The sequence below is a fragment of the Coregonus lavaretus genome (genome assembly GCF_964263955.1).
Source record: "Coregonus lavaretus genome assembly, chromosome: 19".
Taxonomy (NCBI): Eukaryota; Metazoa; Chordata; class Actinopteri; order Salmoniformes; family Salmonidae; genus Coregonus; species Coregonus lavaretus.
In genome coordinates this window covers 46,835,176-46,856,358 of record NC_140006.1, presented here as the reverse complement: position 1 = coordinate 46,856,358, position 21,183 = coordinate 46,835,176, and the positions used below count along the sequence as shown (strand labels likewise).

Below are 21,183 nucleotides of genomic sequence, written 5' to 3'. Positions count from 1 at the left end.
CACTTAGATATCATGGGGTATTGTGTGTACACCAGTGACACAAAATCTCAATTATTTATAAATTTTTTATTCAGGCTGTAACACAACAAAATGTGGAAAAAGTAAAAGGGGCGTGAATACCTTCTGAAGGCGCTGTAGCTATCTGGACTATCTTCATTCAGCCTTTTGACTCATCACATACGCTGCTGCTACTGTTCATTAGATATCCTGTTGCCTAGTCACTTTATACCTCAATTACCTCGTACCCCTGCACATGGCCTCGGTACTGGTACCCCTTGTATATAGCCAAGTTGTTACCTCGTCCGTCAGTAAGCATTTCACTGTTAGTCTACACCTGTTGTTCATGAAGCATGTGACAAATAACATTTGATAAAACATTCTCTTAATAAGCATTTAAAATCAATCCAAGCATGTTGCAAATATTGGACAATGCTCAGGGTCTGAGGACCATTTCCGCATTATGTTATTAGCCTACATATTGGATAGTAAATTAAATGTACTGAAATGACATCGTGTTTTTCTATAGAGGTAAGTCGATCATTACATCCACTGAAGACAAGGAGAGACGAGCTTCGGAACAATATAATCAATATTTTATTCAAAAAGAAAAATGACAAAAAGAAAATTACAATAATATGCATTTGCCACTATGTTTTATTTCACTGTCTGTTGGTGCTGGCACATCATGAATGGCTGTAGCTATCTATATATATATATATATATATATATATATATATATATATGCTGGTCCTCTGTAGCTCAGCTGGTAGAGCACGGCGCTTGTAACGCCAACGTAGTGGGTTCGATACCCGGGACCACCCATACACAAAAATGTATGCACGCATGACTGTAAGTCGCTTTGGATAAAAGCGTCTGCTAAATGGCATATTATATATTATTATTATACTGATGATACTGGCTCTGGGGTGAAATCAACCCTAGATTCAGATGTAGGATCAGCTTCCCCTCCCCCATTCCCAACCTTAGCCATAGTGGGGAAAATGCAAAAAAACTGACCCGAGATCAGTGTCTAGGAGCAACTTTACACCAATGATACTGGTGGAACAGAGCTATTATGGCTGCCGGAGACATTCACATGATTGACTGGCAGTCCCAAATATCACCCTATCCCCTATATAGTGCATCCTATATATGGCTCTGGTTAAAGGTAGTGCGCTATATTAGGGAATAGGGTGCTATTTGGGACCGAAATATGTCAGTCTGGACAGAGCCGTTCTGTTAGTTTGAGTCCTTGGCCTTTCGGTCAGTCACACACAGCATCGAGAGAACTGTAGTCCAGAGCTATTATGGCTGCCGGAGACATTCACATGATTGACTGGCAGTCCCAAATATCACCCTCAGGGTCTGAGGGTGATAATACAGAGGAGAATGCATACCATCTGTGTCCGTTTGGAGATAGATCACAACAACACAACTCCGTAAACCCTTTAAAAACAGACTTTCAGACTTTTCACCGTCTCAAATATAGCCTGGGTGCCAGTCGGATTGTGCTATTCATGCCATCTCCATGTCACTCAATGGGTGATAAGGAGTTGGGACACAAGAGCACTAACCGATCTGGGACACAAGAGTACAAACTGATCTGGGACACAGGCTATTTGAAACATGCTGGTTGAATAAAGAATACTGACAAATGATCAGACAAAAATACAAATACAACATGAATAAAATCACTTGTTGCTGAATATAGGAGATATAATCTGCCTGCGTTTTGCAGTTTTTTTTTGTTGTTGCCTAGGACAGCTCACGTACGAACAGAACTCGATCAGGTTGCATTTCTACCCGTCACTGTAGATCTGAGACGATGGAGTGAGGAGGTGGTGTCATCTATGAATAATAATATTGTTGTCACATAAAGCCTACAGCAGTTTAACTTTTTGGAGTGATGACTTTTCATTTCATAAATAAAAATAAAAACAAACGCTGACAGTAATTACTGTTATAATATAATCTTTAAAAAACTCATCCAAATGGATAGCAAGGCAGGTAAACGAATCAACCGTTTTTGCCTGTTGTAGAGTTCAGCGTGCGCAAGTGGATGGATAAAATAACCAGTTTGTTTATTATCTGACAGTTTCGGAGTAGTAATCTTGATAATTATTTGTAATAATAATAATGCAACATTGCGTCATTCTGCTCATGCAATATACATTTTGACAATGACGGATGGGACTGGTGATAGGCATACGTCTTAACTCCAGATTCCTAACTACATCATTTGACTTTAAAATCTCCCATTGACATCAACGGACGATTTAGGCAGTAAAGCCAAATTAAAAACACATGGAACTCAGGTTAGGATCGGGAACCATAGAGAGCGTAGAGCATTGAAATTACGATATATTATGCCATCATTGACTTGAATGGGGGAAGCCCGCTCTACAGGTGATATTTCTATAGGGCAGACTGTCTGTAGAACAGTAGGGTGGCTGTAGTTATAACGGGGCCTTAGCAGGCAGCACAGTAATGTAATGAAACCCATCGTGACGTTGGGAGTTGGATGCCGGAGGTTGGAGTCCTTCCACCAAGGGGATATAAAACTGTCCTGGGTCTTACTCCTAAAAGAGAAAGAACGTCGGTTAGTGAATTTCCGGGTCATTTGGTGCAACACGCTGTAGGAAGCATTGGAGGCAGATTATGCGAGTACGGTGCAGCGGCGTCATGCTGATACTCTCGCCATGTGAATGACAGCGCAAACATAACACAGCGGCAGGAAATTGGGAATTGCAAGGCATCCACAGACCAATTTTTTTAGGGCCAGTTTCCTGGACATAGAATAAGCCGTACTATTGGACTAAAGCATGCTCTTGTCTGTCTAAATATCTGTCTGGGAAACGTCACCCTTAACAGACAGTAGCAGCAGGGACAGAGCTGAGGGCCACGGAGACCTCAGTTACGACAGCATCGTCATTAGTCATGCACACCTGCTGCTCCTGCAGTGCTGTAGCCTGTGGGTTATCGTTTTTATTCAGAAGAAATAATGCCTGGGGGAAAAACCTAGAGGAGTTGAAGTAACGTAGGTTAAAAGGTCCAAGGTTATGGTCAACACCAAATCTTAATTAACCCTTTACAGTTGCAGCCGTACACGGGTTGACATTTTCTCGGCACTGATTGGAACGCTGCGGCTGCACAGTACTGTGCTATAAATGACATCAGAGCTCTGCGCTTCACAGCGCTGTGTGTGTTTTGACTGACAGACGTTCTAAAAGTTCAGCACCTCGCGCGACACACAAAGTTGCCCCCCCATCCCTCCCGCTAATTGCCCAACTTTTGCACATTTGTCGTTGTCTAAATGAGGGAAATGCTGTAAATTAAAGAGGACTCAATGTAATTTGAAAGATGAGACGTTGAGGATTATTTTTAAAAAAAATACCACTTTGATGTCATGATGCAAGCGTGCCAAAACACCCGTGAGTCCAAATGTGCACTACATATTTTCATATCATAAAAGTTGTGTCGTGATTGTGTGTATGATCACCACGGTTGCTGTACAACTACAAGATGACATGGCGTCATACCCTGGGTTGTCCTGAACAGACTGTTTGTCTGTTGTGAAGAACATTCCGGATTGAGTAAACGACAACAGTAACTGTGTGATGGGCCGGGATGCAGGGCTGTGTGTGATGGCCGGGATGCAGGGCTGCGTTCCAAACAACTACCGGTGTACCTTGCTCCAGTTCCTCAACAGCACAGCTAGGAGAGTTAAAAACCCACCTTATAGTTGAAGACTCTTCTTCGAGTCATAAACGTGCATTGAAATGAAGTAATCCTCGCACAATTACCGTTGTTGTTTACGCAATCCAGACTTTTCTTCACAATTTTGCAGTTGTGCACACTTTGGGAGAGGTGTGTGGCCACTTGGAGACACCAGTTAGTCCTCTCACTCAAACCCTTGGCATTCTTTTGTCTTATGTTGTCTTATACAGCACCCCATATTGTCCAGGAATAGTCTTATCATGTTACTGGATGTATCACTGTATTGTCAGAGGTCGTTATTAATAAATGCTGTGAAAAGTACAGTAAAAGTAACATTCACATCAAATCAACAGTGTAGTGTCTGGATTCCGTCTTGTGTCAGGTGAACGGTTGTGCCCTCGCCTTGGGTCTAATCATTTCCCCCATGATCTCTAAACTGTTCCCTTTCAATTGCTACCACGGTTATGCTTTTCATATTTCTTCTGTAAGAAACATTTTTCATTTTGCCCTATCTATATAGGCCAATTACCACAAGTGTAAAGGGTTAAAGATGTCAACAACATAGAGAGCATGTCCACTGAATTTTAAAAAAAATGAAAAGACGTTTAAATAAAAAGAAAGATGTGGTTAAATCCAGAAGGAGAGACAGGGTAACATGAAGGAGTGGGAGGGGAAAACCACCATACACAACCAACCAACACCATGCCTGTCAACCAATCAGAATCCACCAAAAGGAAAAACAACCCTGACAGTAGAAGTTAAGACTAGACAGGCCGGAATACCGAAACGCAACAGGGTGCAGAACACTTTGGAACGTTCAGATAGAAACATATTACACAGAACATACATGCCTCTCTGACGTGTAGAGTTAGGTAATCACGTCAGCTCTATTCACAACATTTCTATCTGCAACGTTCAACGTGTTGCACCCTCTTGAACCCAACCGTGGCGTGTGTTTGCAGTTATGGTGACGTGGCAACCAGAGAGCACGCACAGAGCAGTACAACTCACTCCTGTGACCTAGATACAACAGATTGGACCTGCCTCTGTCTACAAACACGACACGAAGTAGCGAAATCTAGGTTACATCAGTGAGTTTTAGTCTCTTCGTGAAGACAACACTTCCTTTTAGAAGCTTTGAAGAGGTTGGTAAATCACATTATTTTGTTTGGATGACTTTACAGATCTGATTCAGATAGATACATTTAATTAAACTACTAATTAATATCGATCGGACTGATATTTTTGAATGTTTGTGAGGCATATCGAATCTAGTGTACCCAGGTTAAAGCTGAGTCCATACAAATGAGTTAACGTAGCAGACCTCAGACCGGCAGCTCCAATGCATTTGCCACTGTCTGCAAGTGGCAAACTCATCCGCGAAGGACAGCAGATACATAGAGTTAATGTCTAGATGTAGGAGGATGAGGTTCGTGCGGATGCTAGTGTTTAGGAAATGCTGCTGATGATGTGGGGGAAGCAGGAGCATGCCGAGGAGCGATGGAGGAAGATGAGTGGACTAGCTTCCAAGCCCAGCCCAGCTGACCACAACCGAACAATACCACGACCACATACGGTGGGTCTGCTTACCTGGGTCAGTCCTCTCCCTCAGGTGTGATCTCTGTTTATCTTACCTGGGTCAGTCCTCTCCCTCAGGTGTGATCTCTGTCTGTTTATCTTACCTGGGTCAGTCCTCTCCCTCAGGTGTGATCTCTGTCTGTTTATCTTACCTGGGTCAGTCCTCTCCCTCAGGTGTGATCTCTGTCTGTTTATCTTACCTGGGTCAGTCCTCTCCCTCAGGTGTGATCTCTGTCTGTTTATCTTACCTGGGTCAGTCCTCTCCCTCAGGTGTGATCTCTGTCTGTTTATCTTACCTGGGTCAGTCCTCTCCCTCAGGTGTGATCTCTGTCTGTTTATCTTACCTGGGTCAGTCCTCTCCCTCAGGTGTGATCTCTGTCTGTTTATCTTACCTGGGTCAGTCCTCTCCCTCAGGTGTGATCTCTGTCTGTTTATCTTACCTGGGTCAGTCCTCTCCCTCAGGTGTGATCTCTGTCTGTTTATCTTACCTGGGTCAGTCCTCTCCCTCAGGTGTGATCTCTGTCTGTTTATCTTACCTGGGTCAGTCCTCTCCCTCAGGTGTGATCTCTGTCTGTTTATCTTACCTGGGTCAGTCCTCTCCCTCAGGTGTGATCTCTGTCTGTTTATCTTACCTGGGTCAGTCCTCTCCCTCAGGTGTGATCTCTGTCTGTTTATCTTACCTGGGTCAGTCCTCTCCCTCAGGTGTGATCTCTGTCTGTTTATCTTACCTGGGTCAGTCCTCTCCCTCAGGTGTGATCTCTGTCTGTTTATCTTACCTGGGTCAGTCCTCTCCCTCAGGTGTGATCTCTGTCTGTTTATCTTACCTGGGTTAGTCCTCTCCCTCAGGTGTGATCTCTGTCTGTTTATCTTACCTGGGTCAGTCCTCTCCCTCAGGTGTGATCTCTGTCTCTTTATGAACCACTACTTTGGTCACTGACATGTCAGGATGCTGCTCTTTGGCCTCCTTTATGGCCTGGGCCAGAGCCTGGTGGTGCAATAGCACAACAACACCAGGAGAGGGAGACAGAGAGGGGGCAGGGAGGAGGAGGTGAGGGAGGAGGATGTGGGGAGGAGGATGTGGGGAGGAGGGACAGGAGGGAGGAGGAAGTGGGGAGGAGGGAGGAGGAAGTGGGGAGGAGGGACAGGAAGGAGGAGGAAGTGGGGAGGAGGATGTGGGGAGGAGGATGTGGGGAGGAGGGAGGAGGAAGTGGGGAGGAGGGACGGGAGGGAGGAGGAAGTTGGCAGGAGGATGTGGGGAGGAGGAAGTGGGGAGGAGGGAGGAGGAAGTGGGGAGGAGGGACGGGAGGGAGGAGGAAGGAGGAAGTGGGGAGGAGGGAGGGACGGCAGGGAGGAGGTGGGGAGGGAGGAGGGACGGCAGGGAGGAGGAGTCAGTGAGTGTGTCTAGTAGGACTACTAGTTACAGAGTCATCTCCTGGTTAGTACTAGTCTAGAACACTAGTTACAGAGTCATCTCCTGGTTAGTACTAGTCTAGAACACTAGTTACAGAGTCATCTCCTGGTTAGTACTAGTCTAGAACACTAGTTACATCAACCAGACAACTGAAGTTAGGTCACATTACATATACAACCATTATATTCAGTCATTATAGGCAAGAGGATTGGGGAAGTTGATATCTTCCCCAGATTCATGATACATTTGTCATCCTCATCTGTATATGTTCAAAATAATCAATGAGAAGTCAAATAGAAAGAAAGAAAGAAAGAAAGAAAGAGAGAAAGAGAGAGACAGAGACCTGATCATGGTCGATATCTCCTGCATCTCCTGTGATGACGATCCTCTTCTCTATCCTGGTCTCAGAGACCCCTCCCTTCACCGTCTGACAGCAGAACGGATTGACAGAGGGATACAGCGTTATGAAGGAGACGGAAAACTATACTGTTGCTATTTTGCTTATAACCAAGGAGCATAAACAGCATGAAGGAGAACTAAAAATGTGAAAGATATTCAGCAACTCTTTGAAGGAGTCACTGAAGTTCAATAGAAGTTTAGAATGTTTATAATAGGTTACGGTTAGGAACCCAGAGGTAATTAGTTTATAATGGGTTAGGGTTAGGAACCCAGAGGTAATTAGTTTATAATGGGTTACGGTTAGAGACCCAGAGGTAATTAGTTTATAATGGGTTAGGGTTAGGAACCCAGAGGTAATTAGTTTATAATGGGTTAGGGTTAGGAACCCAGAGGTAATTAGTTTATAATGGGTTAGGGTTAGGAACCCAGAGGTAATTAGTTTATAATGGGTTAGGGTTAGGAACCCAGAGGTAATTAGTTTATAATGGGTTACGGTTAGAGACCCAGAGGTAATTAGTTTATAATGGGTTAGGAACCCAGAGGTAATTAGTTTATAATGGGTTAGGGTTAGGAACCCAGAGGTAATTAGTTTATAATGGGTTAGGGTTAGAGACCCAGAGGTAATTAGTTTATAATGGGTTAGGAACCCAGAGGTAATTAGTTTATAATGGGTTAGGGTTAGGAACCCAGAGGTAATTAGTTTATAATGGGTTAGGGTTAGAAACCCAGATGTAATTAGTTTATAATGGGTTAGGAACCCAGAGGTAATTAGTTTATAATGGGTTAGGGTTAGAGACCCAGAGGTAATTAGTTTATAATGGGTTAGGGTTAGAGACCCAGAGGTAATTAGTTTATAATGGGTTAGGGTTAGAAACCCAGAGGTAATTAGTTTATAATGGGTTAGGAACCCAGAGGTAATTAGTTTATATTGGGTTAGAGACCCAGAGGTAATTAGTTTATAATGGGTTAGGGTTAGAGACCCAGAGGTAATTAGTTTATAATGGGTTAGAGACCCAGAGGTAATTAGTTTATAATGGGTTAGGGTTAGAAACCCAGAGGTAATTAGTTTATAATGGGTTAGAGACCCAGAGGTAATTAGTTTATAATGGGTTAGGGTTAGAAACCCAGAGGTAATTAGTTTATACTGGGTTAGGGTTAGAAACCCAGATGTAATTAGTTTATAATGGGTTAGGAACCCAGAGGTAATTAGTTTATAATGGGTTAGGGTTAGAGACCCAGAGGTAATTAGTTTATAATGGGTTAGGGTTAGAGACCCAGAGGTAAAAAAGGGTCCGCTGATGAAATGACCCCTAACCTTAGTGATGTGTGTGGTCGTGGTGGTGCTGGTGGTTTCCGAGGTGATGGTCTGAGCGCTCATCAGAACACCGGGTTCCGCGTCACCATTGTAGTCACCCTGTCAGAAGTCACGTGACAAACTCTAATGAGTGGAAAGGAAAGGGAGGGACTACCTGGATCAAGAAGAAACTCTCACTGTTGCTTTCCTTTTCTCTTCTTCTTCTTCTTGTGTCGCTGCCCTAATGAACGCACCTCTGAAGACTCGTAGGTGATGGTTTTAGTCTCTGTGTGGACTACAGGGTTCTCCCTGGCGGTCGGCTCCTCCGCTGGCACAGCCTCGGGTTTCTGGGCGGACAGAGGAGAAGAAATGAGGATGAATGAAGAGCAAGACAGGATGGTAGAACCTCAACATTACTGGCTCTTCTAAATCGGATCAGTGGATGACAGTTCCATCTGCCATTTAGGAACCAGTGTGTGTGCTTTGCTAACTGAACCAGAATGAAAACGGGATTTGTCTGGAAACAGTTTAAGTGAACACAAACTAGAAACGTCAAAACAAACAAACGTCATCAAATAGGACAAACACATGCCACATGCTGGAATGGAGAACCCGAACAGACAACAACATGAGCTAAACTAATAAAACCCATAATACCCTAGTCAGAGGAAATACAGTATAACCTATCAAACCTAGAACGGCCCTATAGAAACGGCCCTATAGAAACGGCCCTATAGAAATGGCCTTATAGAAAGGGCCCTATAGAAAGGGCCCTATAGAAACGGCCCTATAGAAAGGGCCCTATAGAAAGGGCCCTATAGAAACGGCCCTATAGAAAGGGCCCTTTAGAAAGGCCCTATAGAAACGGCCCTATAGAAAGGCCCTATAGAAACGGCCCTATAGAAACGGCCCTGTAGAAAGGCCCTATAGAAAGGGCCCTATAGAAAGGGCCCTATAGAAACGGCCCTATAGAAACGGCCCTATAGAAACGGCCAATGCAAATCCCAAAAGTTCCATCAAGTGTGCTGTTTATTAGGTTCCCTGATCCGTTCAATCTCCTTGATTATTAGTGGGAGAGAGTGAGGGTCCAGACCAAGCCATCCAGGGAGGGGACAGTGCTGAAGTTAGAGGCCCAGGCAGAGGACACCGGGGCTGGCTAGAGGTTACCTCTAGGAGGGGCCAGGCTGGAGGTGTGGGTGTGAGAGGGCTCTCTTCTTCTACCAGCTCATTGTCTTCAACACCCTGTGAAGTGGGCATGTCCTTGTCTTCAACACCCTGTGAAGTGGGCATGTCCTTGTCTTCAACACCCTGTGAAGTGGGCATGTCCTTGTCTTCAACACCCTGTGAAGTGGGCATGTCCTTGTCTTCAACACCCTGTGAAGTGGGCATGTCCTTGTCTCCTACCACTTCCCCCTTCTCTCCTACCACTTATGCCTCCTCTCCTTCCACTTCTTCCTCCTCTCCTACCACTTTCTCCTCCTCTCCTACCACTTCCCTCTCCTCTCCTACCACTTCCCCCTCCTCTCCTAGCACTTCCTCCTCCTCTCCTACCACTTCCCTCTCCTCTCCTACCACTTCCCTCTCCTCTCCTACCACTTCCCCCTTCTCTCCTCCTTCTCTCCAACCACTTTCTCCTCCTTTCCTACCACTTCCCTCTCCTACCACTTCCTTCTCCTCTCCTACCACTTTTCCCTCCTCTCCTACCACTTCCCTCTCCTCTCCTACCACTTCCGCCTCCTCTCCTACCACTTCCTCTCCTACCACTTCCCTCTCCTCTCCTACCACTTCCCCCTTCTCTCCTCCCACTTCTCCCTTCTCTCCACCTCCTCTCCTACCACTTGCCCATTCTCTCCTCCTCCTCTCCTACCACTTCCGCCTCCTCTCCTACCACTTCCTCCTCCTCTCCTACCACTTCCCTCTCCTCTCCTACCACTTCCCCCTTCTCTCCTACCACTTATGCCTCCTCTCCTTCCACTTCCTCTCCTACCACTTTCTCCTCCTCTCCTACCACTTCCCTCTCCTCTCCTCTCCTACCACTTCTGCCTCCTCTCCTACCACTTCCTCCTCCTCTCCTACCACTTCCCTCTCCTCTCCTACCACTTCCCCCTTCTCTCCAACCACTTTCTCCTCCTCTCCTACCACTTCCCTCTCCTCTCCTACCACTTCCGCCTCCTCTCCTTCCACTTCCTCCTCCTCTCCTACCACTTCCCTCTCCTCTCCTACCACTTCCTCCTCCTCTCCTACCACTTCCTCCTCCTCTCCTACCACTTCCCTCTCCTCTCCTACCACTTCCCCCTTCTCTCCTACCACTTATGCCTCCTCTCCTTCCACTTCCTCCTCCTCTCCTACCACTTATGCCTCCTCTCCTTCCACCTCCTCTCCTACCACTTCCCGCTCCTCTCCTACCACTTCCTTCTCCTCTCCTACCACTTCCCTCTCCTCTCCTACCACTTCCTTCTCCTCTCCTACCACTTCCCTCTGCTCTCCTACCACTTCCCTCTCCTCTCCTCCCACTTCTCCCTTCTCTCCACCTCCTCTCCTACCACTTCCCCCTTCTCTCCTCCTCCTCTCCTACCACTTCCTTCTCCTCTCCTACCACTTCATTTTCCTCTCCTACCACTTCCCTCTCCTCTCCTACCACTTCCGCCTGCTCTCCTACCACTTCCGCCTCCTCTCCTACCACTTCCGCCTCCTCTCCTACCACTTCCGCCTCCTCTCCTACCACTTCCTCCTCCTCTCCTACCACTTCTGCCTCCTCTCCTACCTGTTCCCCCTCCTCTCCTACCTGTTCCCCCTCCTCTCCTACCTGTTCCCCCTGCTCTCCTACGACTGTTCTGTTTGATGCTGTATGACTCTCTGTAGAGTAGCTCAGCCACCAAGATGTTCTCCTGCCCCAACTCTGATACTGCAGACAGACCTGCCCCTTCCCTCTCTGAGACCTGCCCTGCACAACTGTCTGTAACTGTCTCTTCTGTAGTGGTCTCAGTTTGACTACAAAGCTCCTCTGTGGTAGTAGTGGACCCTGTCGTTAGCCCCTCAGTGCAGGCTTGTTCCATCACGGCTGCCCCTAATGTCTGGATGTATTTGTGCTCCAGCGCTGCAGTAGGGCCGTCATAGGGCTCTGGCTTGGACTTGGTACTTAGTTCTGGCTCTACAGTAACTTCTGGTTCTAGATCAGTGTCTACAGTCAGTTCTGGTTCTAGATCAGTGTCTGCAGTCAGTTCTGGTTCTAGATCAGTGTCTACCTCTAGTTCTGACTCTGCAGAACGTACAGCCTCTACCTCTACCTCTGCAGAACGTACAGCCTCTACCTCTGACTCTATCTCTACAGTAACTAGTGGTTCTGGCTGTATCTCTCCAGTAACTAGTGGTTCTGGCTGTATCTCTCCAGTAACTAGTGGTTCTGGCTGTATCTCTCCAGTAACTAGTGGTTCTGGCTGTATCTCTCCAGTAACTAGTGGTTCTGGCTGTATCTCTCCAGTAACTAGTGGTTCCGGCTGTATCTCTCCAGTAACTAGTGGTTCCGTCTGTATCTCTCCAGTAACTAGTGGTTCTGGCTGTATCTCTCCAGTAACTAGTGGTTCCGTCTGTATCTCTCCAGTAACTAGTGGTTCTGGCTGTATCTCTCCAGTAACTAGTGGTTCTGGCTGTATCTCTCCAGTAACTAGTGGTTCTGGCTGTATCTCTCCAGTAACTAGTGGTTCCGGCTGTATCTCTCCAGTAACTAGTGGTTCCGGCTGTATCTCTCCAGTAACTAGTGGTTCTGGCTGTATCTCTCCAGTAACTAGTGGTTCCGGCTGTATCTCTCCAGTAACTAGTGGTTCTGGCTGTATCTCTCCAGTAACTAGTGGTTCTGGCTGTATCTCTCCAGTAACTAGTGGTTCCGGCTGTATCTCTCCAGTAACTAGTGGTTCCGGCTGTATCTCTCCAGTAACTAGTGGTTCTGGCTGTATCTCTCCAGTAACTAGTGGTTCTGGCTGTATCTCTCCAGTAACTAGTGGTTCTGGCTGTATCTCTACAGTAACTAGTGGTTCCGGCTGTATCTCTCCAGTAACTAGTGGTTCTGGCTGTATCTCTCCAGTAACTAGTGGTTCCGTCTGTATCTCTACAGTAACTAGTGGTTCTGGCTGTATCTCTCCAGTAACTAGTGGTTCTGGCTGTATCTCTCCAGTAACTAGTGGTTCTGGCTGTATCTCTCCAGTAACTAGTGGTTCCGGCTGTATCTCTCCAGTAACTAGTGGTTCTGGCTGTACCTCTACAGTAACTAGTGGTTCTGGCTGTGGTTCTGTATGGAGTGATGCTTTTGGTTGGGCCTTTGCGTTAAATTGTGGTTCTACATCAGCATCTACAGTCAGTTCAGGTTCTGGCTCTGCATCTGTAATGACAGCTGGTTCTGGTAGTACCTCTACAGTCAGTTCTGGCTGGGTCTCGGCAGTCATTACTGGTTCTAGATCAGCGACCACAGTGAGTGGTTCTGGGTGCAAGCCTGCAGCCTGTGTTTCTCCATTGACTACTGGCTCTAGTTGTGGTTCTGCAGCATCGGTATGGGAGAGGCTCACCGTAGGTCCCGTAGACTCTGCTGTCTCAGCATCCTCCTGTCTCCCTACCGGCCCCCTCCCGGCTCCCTCCTGGCTCCCTCCTGTCTCCCCCTCCTCTCCAGCTGAGCTCTGTGAGGGACAAGAGTGATGTCATATTACTGGCCCTGGTAGAATCACAGTAACTGACCTTCTAGTAAAAATACAGGCTTGCACAAACAGATACACCAACAAAAGGCAGTCTATTGACAAACCTGATAAGAGGGGGAAGTGAGGTATGGTACAACATATGTCATATTCCAGTTTTGCAACATTTACACATTTAACAGTGCCTCCAGTGAATTGGACTGCTTCAAAATAATTTAAAATGGACTAAATAATGTTGTTTTTAAACCGGACACAACATGACTGCTGTGGCTGATGCTTCCACGACGACCAGAGCAGTGGTCACCTTGGTTACAGAGGAGGGGACCCATACCAGTGAAGACTGATGTACAGGCGGGGAGAGAGGGAGAGAGACAGAGGGAGAGAGACAGAGGGAGAGAGAGAGACAGAGGGAGAGAGAGAGACAGAGGGAGAGAGACAGAGGGAGAGAGAGAGAGAGACAGAGGGAGAGAGACAGAGGGAGAGAGAGAGAGAGACAGAGGGAGAGAGACAGAGGGAGAGAGACAGAGGGAGAGAGACAGAGGGAGAGAGAAGGAGAGTCAAATCTAACACAGAGAAGAAATCAGGAGGAAGCAACACTGCAGATAGGAATGAGGAAAAGGAAACCGAAAACATTGTATGGGTCTGTGTCGTATTAGACTGTAGATTGTATGGGTCTATGTTGTATTAGACTGTAGATTGTATGGGTCTGTGTCGTATTAGACTGTAAATTGTATGGGTCTGTGTCGTATTAGACTGTAGATTGTATGGGTCTGTGTCGTATTAGACTGTAGATTGTATGGGTCTGTGTCGTATTAGACTGTAGATTGTATGGGTCTGTGTCGTATTAGACTGTAGATTGTATGGGTCTATGTCGTATTAGACTGTAGATTGTATGGGTCTGTGTCGTATTAGACTGTAGATTGTATGGGTCTGTGTCGTATTAGACTGTAGATTGTATGGGTCTGTGTCGTATTAGACTGTAGATTGTATGGGTCTGTGTCGTATTAGACTGTAGATTGTATGGGTCTGTGTCGTATTAGACTGTAGATTGTATGGGTCTGTGTCGTATTAGACTGTAGATTGTATGGGTCTGTGTCGTATTAGACTGTAGATTGTATGGGTCTGTGTCGTATTAGACTGTAGATTGTATGGGTCTGTGTCGTATTAGACTGTAGATTGTATGGGTCTATGTCGTATTAGACTGTAGATTGTATGGGTCTATGTCGTATTAGACTGTAGATTGTATGGGTCTATGTCGTATTAGACTGTAGATTGTATGGGTCTATGTCGTATTAGACTGTAGATTGTATGGGTCTATGTCGTATTAGACTGTAGATTGTATGGGTCTGTGTCGTATTAAACTGTAGATTGTATGGGTCTGTGTCGTATTAGACTGTAGATTGTATGGGTCTGTGTCGTATTAGACTGTAGATTGTATGGGTCTGTGTCGTATTAGACTGTAGATTGTATGGGTCTGTGTCGTATTAGACTGTAGATTGTATGGGTCTGTGTCATATTAGACTGTAGATTGTATGGGTCTGTGTCGTATTAGACTGTAGATTGTATGGGTCTGTGTCGTATTAGACTGTAGATTGTATGGGTCTGTGTCGTATTAGACTGTAGATTGTATGGGTCTGTGTCGTATTAGACTGTAGATTGTATGGGTCTATGTCGTATTAGACTGTAGATTGTATGGGTCTATGTCGTATTAGACTGTAGATTGTATGGGTCTATGTCGTATTAGACTGTAGATTGTATGGGTCTATGTTGTATTAGACTGTAGATTGTATGGGTCTATGTTGTATTAGACTGTAGATTGTATGGGTCTATGTTGTATTAGACTGTAGATTGTATGGGTCTCTGATGTATTAAACTGTAGATTGTATGGGTCTGTGTCGTATTAGACTGTAGATTGTATGGGTCTGTGTCGTATTAGACTGTAGATTGTATGGGTCTGTGTCGTATTAGACTGTAGATTGTATGGGTCTATGTCGTATTAGACTGTAGATTGTATGGGTCTATGTCGTATTAGACTGTAGATTGTATGGGTCTATGTCATATTAGACTGTAGATTGTATGGGTCTGTGATGTATTAAACTGTAGATTGTATGGGTCTGTGTCGTATTAGACTGTAGATTGTATGGGTCTGTGTCGTATTAGACTGTAGATTGTATGGGTCTATGTCGTATTAGACTGTAGATTGTATGGGTCTATGTTGTATTAGACTGTAGATTGTATGGGTCTATGTTGTATTAGACTGTAGATTGTATGGGTCTGTGTCGTATTAAACTGTAGATTGTATGGGTCTGTGTCGTATTAGACTGTAGATTGTATGGGTCTGTGTCGTATTAGACTGTAGATTGTATGGGTCTATGTCGTATTAGACTGTAGATTGTATGGGTCTATGTCGTATTAGACTGTAGATTGTATGGGTCTATGTCGTATTAGACTGTAGATTGTATGGGTCTATGTTGTATTAGACTGTAGATTGTATGGGTCTATGTTGTATTAGACTGTAGATTGTATGGGTCTATGTTGTATTAGACTGTAGATTGTATGGGTCTATGTTGTATTAGACTGTAGATTGTATGGGTCTATGTTGTATTAGACCATACAATGTTTATGGTGGCATAGTGGGAGAAGCTGCAGCAGTGGCAGGATACTGATGATAATGATGTCACTGCTTAAGACCAATGACACAGACTGATGATAATGATGTCACTGCTTAAGACCAATGACACAGACTGATGATAATGATGTCACTGCTTAAGACCAATGACACAGACTGATGATAATGATGTCACTGCTTAAGACCAATGACACAGACTGGAGGAAATAAAATGGTGCTGAGCAGCAAAACAGTCATAACAGAAGCCTTTTAGCTGCCCACCTGAGGAGCTGCCAGATACAGTAAGCTTCGGAGCCATGTGTCAAAATGAAGCAAAGCTTTGAGAGCAACAGAAAGCATGTGCCCGAAGTAAGCAGATATAAGGGGATATACAGATTGTTTGTTTGGCAGTCTAGCCATGCAGGGCAGAGCGTTCCTGTAATACTCAGTAATACTGGTTGGAGCACTGCTGGAGGGGTGGAGGGGAGCAGTTGGTGGGGGTGGGGGGTGCAGCAGGCATGTAGGGCATGTGAAGGAGGAAGCTTCACATGCAGCTTGTATTGTTTTACATCCATACAGTACCACAGCTCGAGATCCAGATGATGGTTTGGTGTCAAATTGACCGTCGGGGAAACTCGACTGTGATAGGTCGCTCACAGCTTCATCCAGGCCACACGATTCCTCTCTCTGCGGTGGTGCATCCTGGGTAATCAGCTCTGTCACCTCCTCGTGTGACACGGTGGTGAACTCTGACCTTTCAACTGTCTTGGTCAAGACCTCGGAGGGACTTGGAGTCTTCTGGAGTGAGTCAACATCACTCGTCTTCAGTGAGTTAACACCACTCGTCTTCAGTGAGTTAACACCACTCATCTTCAGTGAGTTAACACCACTCATCTTCAGTGAGTTAACACCACTCATCTTCAGTGAGTTAACACCACTCATCTTCAGTGAGTTAACACCATTCATTTCTTCACCAATCTCCGTCTGGCTTAAGTTGAGAGACATCTCTCTCTTGTTGCTGGTCTCAGCATCTACCTCACCACCGGTCTCATCTTCATTTGTGTTGATTATGGCATATTTCTTCTTAGATTGGGCCAGAGGATCTCCGTCTAGCTCCTCACCATCCTCCTCAACAGTTGCTGAAGTCCCCCCTCCGTTCTCCTGGTTGGTCTTGGTAACGTCTCTGCTGGCGTCCGTTTTGTCACTGGCATCCATTTTGTCTTCAGACTCCATCTCCCTCAGGATGATGAGTGTTCCTCTCTTGTCCAAGATGGCCGTAGAGACTTCCTGTCTGACTGTCCCTGGACTTATCTTCAGCTCTGGAGATAGTGGAAACCTCTCTTCCTCTCCGTCCTTCTCTCCGTCCGTCTCTCTGTCCGTCCAGTCACTGGTGACGTCTTCTAAGGTGTCAGTTAGAGTCATCAGACCACACCCCTGTGCTCCTGCAGTCCCCGCCCCCACATCGCTAGAGTTCACCATGCCTGCAGCCTACAGGAAGAGACTCAGCTTACAGTGACCACACAGACACACAGAGAGACACACTGACACACACACACAATGGCTGTCTTGCCTCAATGCCATTGGCTTGTACCTCCTGCTTCATCTCTTCCTCAGCAGCAGGAACCTCCTCCGTCTCCTACAGAGAAAACACAGTTCTATATTATATATTACAGCAGAAACCTCCTCCGTCTCCTACAGAGAAAACACAGTTCTATATTATATATATATATACAGCAGAAACCTCCTCTGTTTCCTACAGTGTCCCTGTGAGTGTCCAGGTTCTTCTCTAGCGTGTAAGACAGTGTCCCCCATGCATAGAGTCTTCCCTGACCATGTGGAAAAACCTTGGGCCCCATCCATGCTGTTAGTACGTCCACACCGATGTGGTGGCCAGAGCAGTTGACAGTCTCTTCTCCCGCCTAAGACCACCTCAGTGTCTCTGTCACAGCCAGTGTATCCATGCAGTGTACCCATGCAGTTAGCTAGTATGTATTCTAGTACTCCCCCAGGGCCTGGATCTTACTGGGTCCTGTGGGGTGTGTAGTGGTTCTATCATGGGTGCCTCCTCCACTCCCCCGCTGTGGGAGCGTGCTGGAGGAGACGACGACAGTCTCTTCTCCCACTCTGTCTGTCCCAGGGTGTCAGCGCCACCTGACGTCTCCAGGAAGGAGCGCTTCAGTTCGCTGATGTCTCTCTGATGTTTCACCAGCTCCTCCGACGCCTCTGTGTTCTGAACCACCAAATCAGGAGCAGGATAGAAGGACGTGAGGTGCTGATCGACCAATCACCAAGCAGGATACAAGCAGGCTAACAGGAAGTAAGGTTTGGCGACTAGGCAGGCAATACGAGGGTCGGGAGACAAGCCATGCGTGGTGTTTCTGTATTTCGTATGGCAGCTTTTGATTCCCTCTAAGGCTAAGCACCAGGCAATAGTATATCAAGGCTGTGTGGAACTGATAAAAAGCCCCTGGAGGCACAGCACAGTAGCATGACTAGACCAGAATGGGATAAACCAAAAGTAACAGAGTAGGGGCTGTGTCCCAAATAGCACCCTATCTAGTGCACTACTTTTGACCAGGGCCCATAGGGATCTGGTCAAAAGTAGTGCACTATATAGGGAACAGTGTGCCATGTGGAACGCACTCCAGGATGACCAATGAGGATGCATGCAGCATGGCCTCAAAACAAACACTCCCACTTCTCGCTAGGGTTTAGGGTTAGAGGATTCTGCAAACATCCATTCAGACCTATCTATTGCTACAGAGTTATAGTATTTCACACAATGATAAGTAGCTAAGGGTTTAGGGTTGAAGCACTCACTACAGCTGTACCAAGTTGATAAAGGTGAGTATCAACACTTCAAAGACCACTCCTCACAGTTTAGTCATAAGATATGATAGTACCAGTAGTATACGTATTGAGCATTATTTTGTGTTGCAGTCAGTTTTTTTTTCTCCCAGTTAGGGTTCTTCACACTAGCAGACCTGCATGCGTAATGCACACCATGCGTTTGGATTCACACCAACCTCTAACATGAGATTACTATGCTTGATAAAAACGTTCTCTCCTTTAATTCGCCTTATGAAACTATACTGGAAAGACAAGAGGAGAGAGGGAGGCATAAGAATGTACTGTTCTCACAATATCATAATTTTGACTTCCGATACTCGGTTTAGTATCGCGATACTCGATACTACAGCTTTTTAAATAGAAAAACAACATAATTGGATGATTCAAGTCCACAACAATGCTGAAACCACATCAGGGGACCAACGTTGAGGTCTGTGAAAAATCTAAGAAATGTAGATTCTTGAGTGTAGTTACCCTTTAATTCAAGTGTGTTTGCACATAGCGATGTTGTTAGGTTAGGGGTGTTTCAGTGGCCAATCGCAAAAATGTTTGTTCATCCGCTCCCGGCCGTAATTGCTAACAACCCCATCCCAATTACCGATCCGCAAACGCCCGACTATATGTGATCAAGTGAAAATCTGAGGCCCCGCACCCAACCCTAACCCGCAAATATAGAAAATGCACTATAAGCTACAGTCAAAGACGGCAGAACTTTCTTTTTGACAGGGGGTGCAGGATTTTTTTTGGGGGCTTGATTTAGAGAGGTTTCTGCTTATAATCTTCAACATTTTTGGTAGCCTATTTGTTAGTCAACTTGTCTATAATTAGATACATGCAGCTTCTCTTCTGTCATTATATGTTGCCCCATAAGACTAAATAAACCCTTACTCACCAGAATAATGTCATAGATAGATAGAATGAATGTGACAATCTAGTTGACATCGGTAAAGTTCTCTCTGTCATCGTTCTGTAATAAAGCCCTTTTGAGGGTGGGCCTATGCCCTCCCAGGCCCTCCCAGGCCCACCCATGGCTGCGCCCCTGCCCAGTCATGTGAAAGCCATAGATTATGGCCCTAATGAATTTATTTAAATTGACTGATTTCCTTCTATGAACAGTAACTCAGTAAAATCGTTGAAATTGTTGCGTTTATATTTTTGTTCCGTATACATTTATGTATTTTCTCTTATATAACCGCAGGGACTGAGTCGCAGGAGACAGGGAATACGAATCACTGATGCATTCTTTTCATGTCATGATAAACTTGGGCAAAGTAATACATTTTCTAATAAGGTCAATACATTTAGTTCATTTTCCAAACGTGAGACACATTTGATAGAAACGGGGCGGCAGGTAGCGGCAGGTAGCTTAGTGGTTAAGAGCGTTGTGCCAGTAACCGAAAGGTCGCTGGTTCTAATCCCCGAGCCGACTAGGTGAAAAATCTGTCGACGTGCCCTTGAGCAAGGCACTTAACCCTAATTGCTCCTGTAAGTCGCTCTGGATAAGAGCGTCTGCTAAATGACGTAAATGTAAAAATGTAATAGAAGAACCGAAAGTAAAAAAAAATAATCTATTACCCGAACAATATTTTGTGTTATAGTATCGAGTACAGAAATTTCGGTGCACCGTGCAACGCTATAAGAATGAATATCCGGAGGGTTATGCTAGAGTACTATATCATATAGTAGAGAGAGAGAGAGATGTAGGGAGTTTTGTTGTCTAAGGCTGTGGTCGATAAAATAACGGTCAGAATCATCTCACTGAGCTGTAATGGAGTTACCTCAACATATCAGCCAACAAGGTCAAATAAAACAAGCAACCTCTCGTGTGATTCCTCAACAAAACGGCACCAACAGAAACATGAATGTGACGGCGTTATATTGCCTTCAGAAAGTATTCATATCCCTCGACATATTCCACATTTTGTTGTGTTACAAAGTGGGAATAAAATTAATTTGTCGTTTTTTTTGTCAACGATCTAAAAACACTAACATATCTTGATTAGATAAGTATTCAACCCCCTGAGTCAATACACGTTAGAACCACCTTTTGTAGCGATTACAGCTGTGAGTATTTCTGGGTAAGTCTCTAAGAGCTTTCCACACCTGGATTGTGCAACATTTGCCCATTATTCTTTTCAAAATTCTATAAACTCTATAAAATTGGTTGTTGATCATCGCCAGATAACCACTTTCAGGTCTTGCCATAGATTTTCAAGCAGATTTAAGTCAAAACTGTAACTCGGCCACTCAGGAACATTCAATGTCGTCTTGGTAAGCAACTCCAGTGTATATTTGGCCTTGTGTTTTAGGTTATTGTCCTGCTGAAAGGTGAATTCATCTCCAAGTGTCTGTTGGAAAGCAGACTGAACCAGGTTTTCCTCTAGGATTTTGCCTGTGCTTTGCCATTCCGTTTTTTTATCCTGAAAAACTCCCCAGTCCTTAACGTAACGATTGATTACAAGCATATCCGATGCAGCCACAACTATGCTTGAAAATATGGAGAGTGGTACTCAGTAATGTGTTGTATTGGATTTGCCCCAAAACATAACACTGTGTATTCAGGACAAAAAGGTAATTGCTTTGCCAATTTTTTGACAGTATTACTTTAGTGCCTTGTTGCAAACAGGATGCTTGTTTTTAAATA

The 21,183-nt window shown here is 45.2% G+C and overlaps 1 protein-coding gene across 9 annotated transcripts in view; it reads right to left on the bottom strand.

Annotated features, from left to right (window-relative positions):
- Positions 1–576: 576 nt before the first annotated feature.
- The window catches only part of LOC311147169 (band 4.1-like protein 3), a 76,960-nt gene continuing 56,353 nt past the window's right edge, over positions 577–21,183 (bottom strand). For 2 of the 9 annotated variants that reach the window (XM_084183805.1, XM_084183804.1), the window contains 3 exons: positions 17,713–17,919; positions 17,260–17,325; positions 10,999–13,066 (listed from right to left, as the gene is read on the bottom strand). In XM_084183805.1, the coding sequence (XP_084039931.1) occupies positions 11,000–13,066; positions 17,260–17,325; positions 17,713–17,919 (2,340 nt within the window). In that variant the 3' untranslated portion in view covers position 10,999. Of the gene's footprint in view, positions 2,580–6,167; positions 6,281–7,040; positions 8,747–10,998; positions 13,067–16,271; positions 17,660–17,712; positions 17,920–21,183 lie in introns of those variants that run through there. The other 7 variants (XM_084183809.1, XM_084183811.1, XM_084183810.1 and 4 more) reach the window with 7 other exon arrangements.